This window comes from Penaeus vannamei, chromosome 29 (genome assembly GCF_042767895.1).
Source record: "Penaeus vannamei isolate JL-2024 chromosome 29, ASM4276789v1, whole genome shotgun sequence".
Classification (NCBI taxonomy): Eukaryota; Metazoa; Arthropoda; class Malacostraca; order Decapoda; family Penaeidae; genus Penaeus; species Penaeus vannamei.
The window spans coordinates 1,526,418-1,536,417 of NC_091577.1; the positions used below are offsets into that span (position 1 = coordinate 1,526,418).

Genomic DNA, 10,000 nt, shown 5'->3' on the forward strand with positions numbered 1-10,000 from the left:
ATGAATAGCACAGTTGACCTACGGCCATTCATCAATCCGTCCCCATATTCGGTCATGGCTTGCACAGCCTTGCCAAGGGTGTTCAACCTGTTCCGAGCACTGGGTTTGAGACACCTGATTGTAATCAACGACAATAATGAAGTTGTGGGCATGGTGACACGCAAGGACTTGGTCAAGTATAGGGTGTGGAAACACCGAGGGCAGATGGGCCTGGAGGAACTAGTCATTTATAATAATGTCTGAGCAGTGGGAGGGCAAGTTTACAAGCTGTATTCTTGTCTGGTGAGCTTGTGAATGCTAGGTTGTGAGAGTATTTGTTGTTGGGAGATTATTGAGGAAGAAATTGCCAAGAATTGCAAACATACTAGCAGTAGATTGGTGCGTACAACTATATTTTCTAATTTCGCTTATTATTATAATTTTTTTATTTCTTAATCTTTTTAGATATTTAAATCCCATTTTTTTTTTATATACAAAATGTTATTTTTTTGGTTGTAGTAATGAAGAATATTGGTGCTTATAATTATTTCATTAAACTGAAACTGTTGCTTAGCTACAGATCTTCAGTATCACTTTATGTACATGTTTTAAAATGCATTCATATGTTTGGGGTAGTGAACCTCTTGTAAGCCCCCTGGGTTAGTGTGGGAGGGCGGAGGAGGTTGGTCAACAAACCTATGGGATCTGTGTGACCCAGTTGATATGATAAATGGAAAACAGACTCCTGTAACCTGAAATAGATCTATTAATTATTTAGGATATGTAGGGTAGGTTTAGGTTGTATTTATACAGATCTTAGTTTTTCTAAAATTAGGTTGTAATTTCTTTCTGAAAGGAATTAAGCCTGTGTTTGTTGTGATCCTGAAGAGAAATTGTTCCATGTCAAAGAACTGTAGCTAATGTTAATTGTTATGCTGATGTTGACTATATTTAGAATTTATAGATATTTTTTATACATATAATAAGGTTCATATGATCTGACTATGGTGTGCAGGACATTGTCATTACCTAGAAATTGTTGGAATCAAAGTAATTCTGGAATGTTAAATGTTCTTCAGTGCAGATGATTTTATTGGAAAATACAGCGTGAAATTTAGAGAACAGTGATCCTTTCTGAATCTAAAGACACTATACCCAAATGTGATTACTTTATATAAGGTCAATACTGGTGTTTTCATTAAATTTGGGTGAGATTAACAAGTTTTGTCTGTCATTTAATGTGTTATGATTGAGTTTTTTGAGTCAATTTACATAGGATTGGATTTGCTATTAACTTATAGAAGAATATTTTAAGGCCACGGAGAGGCATTCCTTTTTTCTCTTCTTTGCTTTATATATGCTAACAGTATTAAAGAAGTTATTTGTACTTTTATGGATTCACTGGAGAAATATTTCCTTTGCATATTTCTAGGTGATGGAGAGTGCCTTGTGATATGTGACTTTAGGTTACACCAAAAGAGGCTCTTTTGGCAAAGGATCTAGTAGTTTTGTAGGTTATGTGCCAGAAATTAGGTTATATTGATAAGTATTTGAAATTATTACATTTCACATCCACCTTTTGGTAAAGAAATGGTGAACTGAATTTTTTTTCCGTCATCAATACCTTTTGTGGATTCACAGAACTGAATGGACCTTATTGATATCGCAAAACTATTGTCTATTAATATCACTCCTACAAAGTGAATATTTGTTATATTTGTTTATATTCTCTTTCATTCCATGAGTTCCTCCTTTACATCTATTGTTTCTTCCTTGCATCTTTGTCTCGTGTGCACCATCTCCAATCTACTTAAATTAAAAACTTGTGTAGTCCTTTTTTGAACATGGAAGTAAGTAGCTTGTATGGTGGAAGTTTTTTTCAGCAATTTGGTTTGATTGAGTATTGCCCGAATGAAAAATTCCTTCCTATAAGCACTAGAACATCATCTTAGGTGTATGTGTTTTTTAGTATAATGTGAAACATTGGGTTATATAATTCTAGGGCTTGGAGAAACGGAGAGGCAGGAAGCCCATTTGAAGGTACTACATTGTGTATGTCAAAGGTTTTCAGTTACATATTCAGATAATTACTATGGGAAGTATGAAAGGGGATTGGAAATTGTGTTAGTTGTATTCCGATGGACAAATTAGTAATTACGATTAGGGATGAATAATGTTAATTGTACTTTTTGGAAATCTTTTTCTTGAATCTTAATGGACATAGATATTTAGAAGTTCAGTCTTTGACTAATTATATTTCAAATTGTTTGAATCAGCAACTGTTCTTTAATGTCAGAAGGTACAACATTTTATGCCTTATGAGAACACCTTTACATTCATGTCACATTTGTGTGTAGTCTAACACTAGGAGGTTGTTGAAAAGGGATAACATTTTAAAAAAATCTATGAATATTAAATTTGTACCGAAACTGATGAGTATGATAGTTATTGAAGGTCTTTTGTAATGTATAACATATTTTCTATTTTTTAACAAGTGGTTCTGGTAAAGTCCTCAAACAAATTTTTAGTTTCAATAACAAAATACCTCATAAGGTACAAAGATCAGCTGCATGCTATGAAAATATTAGGAAATGGGAAGGAAGTAGAATTTTCCCTAACACATAACCGTGTAAGCCTTCATGATGTGTCAGAATATCCCTTACAAACGATTCTTGGTGTCTTCCAATACCTTTTGCCAGGAACAGAACACAAAGCCTTAACTAGTACTACAGATCATTCCATTTTGATATGGTTAAACTGTAGAATAATTTTTACTGTGCTGTTTTTAGGATCCTATAATTATATTGATGGAACAGAAATTGCTTTTCAAATTTCTAAAGATTTTTATACAGTAGAATAACATCCTTATTGTTTAGGTAAAGGATGCACAAACTTGAAGAAAGGCATTTGCATACACACTAATGTAAGCACATAACTGTTTGATGTTGAAAAACGCTTTTGATGAAAAATCTCTAAAGAGAAAGGCAATTGTAATACAAAATTGCTCAAGAATTAACATTTAGGTTCTTTATTTGATGCTGATTTATCATACATGCTATTTTATTTTAATAATGAGCATTTTAATACATTTTGACTGCTGAAATTCAAAACTGAGATAACAAGTAATGGTGTCTTCAGAATATTTTAACTTTATTAATTATTGAGTACTAGTCGTTTTTTTTATTACCTGGCTGTTATTCAGCGATATAAAGGTAGTATCATAATTTCATTTGGATTTTACTTTTGTCATCACTGAGCATTGCATGTTGATTTAATCTTGATCCACATAGTGGTACAATTCATTAGAAAAACACAACCAAAAGAGGACGCAAGGAAGGGATTGTTAACATATTTGTATATCATTCCGTAATATAACTTGGTAATACAGAACAACTCAGGTGACACAGTCTACTTAAGATAGAAGAGTTGGTGACATTTGTACTAAAGGCAAAGTAAACACAAATATGAAGTGCATTTTTTCATGTATTATTTTCATATATGTTGTAAACAGTGTGTCTAGTCAAGAGGTATTATCTGTATGACTAGTATGCTATCATGAGATTGATATTTGCTGAAATTAAACTGGAGTTGGGAGGGAAAACAAAAAGATTATCATGTATAGAAATAGATGTCTGTGATTTAAAGCTATTTTGATGAAAATCTTTCTTATGAAACTTTTACAAGGACCAAGGTTCCTTTGCAGTTTGTATTTATTTCTTTAGGCAGTATGCAAAACTTATTTGTAATATAATATTTAATGTATCCAGAAAATATATGATAAAAGAGTTTATTGACCTGCTATTCTTTATGTATCCCAAATATAGGATATGGCACAAATACTAAGACAGCTAGACAAAAACAAAACAGCTAGAAAGCAGACTGGCTGATTTTGTGTGTGTGTGTGTGTGTGTGTGTGTGTGTGTGTGTGTGTGTGTGTGTGTGTGTGTGTGTGTGTGTGTGTGTGTGTGTGTGTGTGCTTGTGTGTGTGTGTGTGTGTGTGTGTGTGTGTGTGTGTGGGTGTGTGATTGTGTGTGTCCGTGTGTGTATGTGTGTGTGTGTGTGGGTGTGTGTGTGTGTGTGTGTGTGTGTGTGTGTGTGTGTGTGTGTGTGTGTGTGTGTGTGTGTGTGTGTGTGTGTGTGTGTGTGTAAGAAAGAGAGAGAGAGAGTGTGAGTGTGTGTGTGTGTGTGTGAGAGTGTGAGTGTGAGTGAGAATGTGCGTGTGTGTGTGAGAGAATGTGTGTGAGAGAATGAGTGTGAGCGAATGTGTGTGTGAGAGAAAGAAAGAATGTGTGTGTGATTGTGTGTGTCTGAGAGAGAGAGAGAGAATGTGTGTGTGTGAGAGAGAATGTGTGTGTGTGAGAGAGAATGTGTGTGTGTGAGAGAGAATGTGTGTGTGTGAGAGAGAATGTGTGTGTGTGAGAGAGAATATGTGTGTGTGAGGGAGGGAGGGAGGGAGGTGCGTGCGTGCGTGCGTGCGTGTGCAGGAAGCTAACAAAAAGCAAAATATACAAAATCTAAACTTCAAATGTGTGTCAGAAAGACCTTAACATTGTTCTAATCTAGAGGTTCTCAACCTTTATTGGTTAATGGCGCACCGATGATATAACCTGGACTTTGACGGCGCACAAACTATACAGTAATAATAATAATAATACGTATCATTATTATTACCAATGTTACTATTGTTGGTTTTATTACCATATATATAAATGAATTAACGAGCACATGAGAATGAAATACATCCATTCCAGTGGTAGATTAAACACATGATTCACGGGACACTTGCGCCTGTCTGGATTTGCATATCCTTTCGATGTTAGGAGGGACACTGGAAAAAAAAATAATTGTGAAAATAAGGCGGCCAGATACAAGGCACAAATTCAAGACATACCTAGATATCCATTATATAATTGTGAAAATATGGCGGCCAGATGCAAGGCACAAATTCAAGACATACCTAGATATCCATTAAATATTCGTGAAAATAATTGTGAAAATAAGGCGGCCAGATGCAAGGCACAAATTCAAGACATACCTATATATCCATTACATATTCGTGAAAATAATTGTGAAAATAAGGCGGCCAGATGCAAGGCACAAATCCAAGACATACCTAGATATCCATTAATTAAATATTCGTGAAAGTAATTGTGAAAATAAGGCGGCCAGATGCAAGGCACGAATTCAAGACATACTTAGATATCCATTAAATATTCGTGAAAATAATTGTGAAAATAAGGCGGCCAGATGCAAGACATACTTAGATATTCATTAAATATTTGTGAAAATAATTGTGAAAATAAGGCGGCCAGATGCAAGGCACGAATTGAAGACATACTTACATATTAATTGAATATTCGTGAAAATAATTGTGAAAATAAGGCGGCCAGATGCAAGGCACAAATTCAAGACATACCTAGATATCCATTAAATAATTGTGAAAATAATTGTGAAAATAAGGCGGCCAGATGCAAGGCACGAATTCAAGACATACTTACATATTAATTAAATATTTGTGAAAATAATTGTGAAAATAAGGCGGCCAGATGCAAGGCACAAATTCAAGACATGCTTAGATATTCATTAAATATTCGTGAAAATAATTGTGAAAATAAGGCGGCCAGATGCAAGGCACAAATTCAAGACATACTTAGATATTCATTAAATAATTGTGAAAATAATTGTGAAAATAAGGCGGCCAGATGCAAGGCACAAATTCAAGACATGCTTAGATATTCATTAAATATTCGTGAAAATAATTGTGAAAATAAGGCGGCCAGATGCAAGGCACGAATTCAAGACATACTTACATATTAATTAAATATTCGTGAAAATAATTGTGAAAATAAGGCGGCCAGATGCAAGGCACGAATTCAAGACATACTTACATATTAATTGAATATTCGTGAAAATAATTGTGAAAATAAGGCGGCCAGATGCAAGGCACGAATTCAAGACATACTTAGATATTCATTAAATAATTGTGAAAATAAGGCGGCCAGATGCAAGGCACGAATTCAAGACATACTTACATATTAATTGAATATTCGTGAAAATAATTGTGAAAATAAGGCGGCCAGATGCAAGGCACAAATTCAAGACATACTTAGATATTCATTAAATAATTGTGAAAATAATTGTGAAAATAAGGCGGCCAGATGCAAGGCACGAATTCAAGACATACTTACATATTAATTAAATATTTGTGAAAATAATTGTGAAAATAAGGCGGCCAGATGCAAGGCACAAATTCAAGACATGCTTAGATATTCATTAAATATTCGTGAAAATAATTGTGAAAATAAGGCGGCCAGATGCAAGGCACGAATTCAAGACATACTTACATATTAATTAAATATTCGTGAAAATAATTGTGAAAATAAGGCGGCCAGATGCAAGGCACGAATTCAAGACATACGTAGATATTAAATATTCGTGAAAATAATTGTGAAAATAAGGCGGCCAGATGCAAGGCACGAATTCAAGACAGATATCCATTAAATATTCGTGAAAATAATTGTGAAAATAAGGCGGCCAGATGCAAGGCACGAATTCAAAACCTACTTAGATATCCATTAAATATTCGTGAAAATAATTGTGAAAATAAGGCGGCCAGATGCAAGGCACAAATTCAAGACATACCTAGATATGTAGAAAAGGTATGAATGAGACTGGATATCTTCACAATACAAGAGATGTATTTGACCGGTTTCGATTACGTCTTCATCAGAAATACATGTATTTCTGATGAAGACGTAATCGAAACCGGTCAAATACATCTCTTGTGTTGTGAAGATATCCAGTCTCATTCATACCTTTTCTACATTTGTCAACATGGATACGTTTCATACCTAGATATCTATTAAATTTTCGCGGCGCACTTCTGCGCTGGCCTAACAATGCAAGGAGTACAATTTGGAGAATAATGAAATGTACTTTTACACTTTATTAGATATTTTCTACCTCCCAGACCCCTTTAAATATGATTAAATATTAACTATGTCGTGTGAATAGACAAAAGCACTCGGCCATTGATCACAAACAGGTAGAAATCATCCAAAATAATTTAGGGGAAAGTAATACTTTTAACGAACGTTAGCAATCCAAATAAAAGCTTAAAAGACGGTGTTTGTCGTCTAGGATTAAGATTGTGAAAATTTCTTGGATCTATCAATTCAGTGCAGTGATATTCTATAAATGAAGATTATAAAAAAATAAAATCAACTTTAATATTTGAAACAATCGGATAAGAAATATATGTATTTTAAATAAAAAATAAATGAGTAAAGCCTTGTTTCTTTCTGTTACCTATAGAGGCCTGTTCCTTTAGCAACTATCCCCACAGACATTAACTTTTCCGGTTCCCCAACCCCTGGCTTTCAATTGATCCCCTGGACACCTGATACTACTACGATGATTTTAACATTAATTCAGTTAATTATGATGATTTTCATGATAATTCCTTTATTATTACCAATAATGATACCACTACCCCTTCTCGATACCCGCTGTCAGCTCTCGGTCCATTACATTCCACCCGCCCAGGTCAACCAACCTCCAAAAAACATTCCTCTCTCCTAACATCCACTCCATCAATCCCCTCGTGCTTTATTACTACTCTTCGTCCATAGTGGGTGGCTGCTTCTACACTGGCTACCCTGGTGCGAGAAGGCTCCCCTGCCAGCCCCTAGCCTCTCCATCGTCAAGACCTGCAGTGCCTGTTATTGGTCACCCATAGAAACTAGGCACCTTGTGGGCCTAGGCTGAATTGTTGAGGCTCTGGGATTAACAGGAGGCCCTAAAGGTACGGAGTCATGGCCTACCAGTGTGTGGACACGCCCTGGCTCCGTACTAAATCCTGCCCCCTTGCCCCCGGGGGTAAATGAGTGGCTGTGGGGAGGTGGGCCCTGCCAGTCCGCCTCCCCGAGAGAACTCCCACTGGGAGTGTTTCGTGCAGGTGTTGGTGCTGCACCCAGCAAGTAATGCAGGCCGCGGGTCCCTCTGGGGTGGCAACCACAGGGACTCGGACTGGGAGCCGGAGTTACCTGTCCCATCCGTATGAGGCATGTGGGCACAGCCCACGGAACCCCCACAGGCGGATTAGGGAACCTGCGGCCAGCCACCCCTCACTTAATGGGGCATCGTCGGCGGGGGGGGGGGCAGAGGTGGCGTCCACCCGGAGTAACTGCCCGAGGCTTAACCTAAGGCCTAACCAAGTCAGGGGGCTTGGAACGTCCACTCTTTACGACAGGATGATCTGTTGCCACTACTTTCGAAGGAAATGGAGCGGCTAAGAGTGGAGGTGGCTGCTCTCTCGCAGGTGAGACTGCCTGGCAGTGGCACGATCAGTATAGGTGGCTACACCTATTACTGGTCAAGCCGCAGCGATGGTCACCATCTTCAGGGAGTAGCCATAACCATCTCTAGCAGACTTCAGCCTTCGGTGGTAGGGGTTACTCCTTTCGATCAGCGTATAATGGTATTGAGACAAACTTGCGTTTGGCTTCATTATTGTTGCTGTGTACGCTCCTACCGATGCTTGTAAACTCAACGTGAAAGAGATCTGCGTCACACTTGCATCTGAGTCAGACAGTTGTCCTCGGGGAGATATTCGTATTGTTTTGGGGGACTTCAATGCGGTATCAGGCTGTGATCGAGCTGGCTATGAGATGTCTGTTCGTTCCCATAATTCGGGAACTTATGCCAGCAGCAAGAATAACTTCCCTTTCCGGAACTTTGCAAGGTCTCAGAAATTGAGGATTTCTGGATCTTGGTACCAGCGCTCCGGAAAAAAATATTGTTGGACGTGGTACAGCGATGCAGCCAAGGAATTCGACCACATCCTCATTAGTACTCGTTGGAGGATCCTTCAGAACTACAGGGTCTTTAGGGGGTGCCGAGTTCTGTGTTACTGACCATAGATTAGTTGTGGTTACCCACCGGATCCACTTCAAAACACCCCATCGGTCTAATGACCACCATAGGGTATTTCATCTGGACAGGTTGAGGGAGGGTGTGTGTGCCCGGGGGTTTGCTGAGGCAATCTCTGGTCGTTTCGCAGCGATCAAAAACCTGACGGACCCTGTAGTTCTGTGGGACACCTTCAAACGTGAAACGACCGATGCAGCTCAAGAATCGATTGGTGAACGCCCAAGAGCAATACAAACTTTTATTTCGCATACTGGAAGCAACAGAAGCTTGTCGTGCAGCTCAACTGACAGGGTATCGGGATTTGCATCTTTCCCGGGTGCGCAGGACTCGGTCACTGCTGAGAAGGGACAAGGAACAGTATATTATGAGTCTTGCAGAGGAGGTCGAAAGCCATTTCTTAGTAAATGACCTTCGTCCTACCCAACAAGTCCTGAGAAAGCTGAACAAGCTCTCGTCACAAGTGACAGCAGTTCGCTTAGTAAGTGGCCAGATCGTCTCAGATCCTGTTGCGGTGCGGGAGCGTTGGGCTGAGCATTTTGAGCAGTTTTACCAGGTCGACCCTCCAACAGTTAACTTGGATGCAGGTAGTATCGAGATTTCGCTGCCGGACTCACCCATCTGTGAGGATCCTCCCTCCCTTACTAAAGTTAGGGAGGGAGGGGGGCATCTCCAAGCTGAAGAGTGGCAAAGTAGCGGGTATCTGCGACATCCCAGCTGAACTGTTAAAGGCTGGTGGTGAACCTCTGGCTTGGGGCTTGCATGCTGTCCCGGCTGCCATCTGGCAGTCTGTTACCATTCCCCCTGACCGGTTGAGGGGTGTGATCGTCCCTTTCTGGAAGGGGAAGGGGGACCGATGGGACTGCAGCAGTCATTGAGGCATCACACTGCTCAGTATACCGGGCAAAATTCTCGCCCACATCCTTCTGAGACGTATCAGAGACTACCTGCTGAGGCGCCAGAGGAAGGAGCAATCTGGATTCACTTCTAAGTCCACAACAGACTGTATCCTGGCGCTCCGAGCCATTTTCCGTGAGTTCGGGCGCGGGCTGCTCACAGCTCACAGCAACCTCAAGAGGGCTTTCGTTGCGTT

At 39.1% G+C, this 10,000-nt stretch overlaps 2 protein-coding genes across 7 annotated transcripts in view; both read left to right on the forward strand.

Moving 5' to 3' along the window:
* ClC-b (chloride channel protein 7) overlaps positions 1-3,774 on the forward strand; it is a 31,828-nt gene extending 28,054 nt beyond the window's left edge. For all 6 annotated transcript variants that reach the window (XM_070142750.1, XM_070142752.1, XM_070142751.1 and 3 more), the window contains one exon: positions 1-3,774. This exon is cut by the window's left edge and continues 114 nt beyond it. In XM_070142750.1, coding sequence (XP_069998851.1) covers positions 1-243 — 243 coding nt within the window. In that variant the 3' untranslated portion in view covers positions 244-3,774.
* A 4,087-nt stretch (positions 3,775-7,861) lies between these two features.
* LOC138867238 (uncharacterized) lies at positions 7,862-8,894 on the forward strand. The gene is made up of 3 exons (XM_070142129.1): positions 7,862-8,035; positions 8,231-8,458; positions 8,541-8,894. Exons 1-3 carry the CDS (start codon positions 7,862-7,864, stop codon positions 8,892-8,894), a joined length of 756 nt encoding a protein of 251 aa, XP_069998230.1.
* Positions 8,895-10,000: the final 1,106 nt, after the last annotated feature.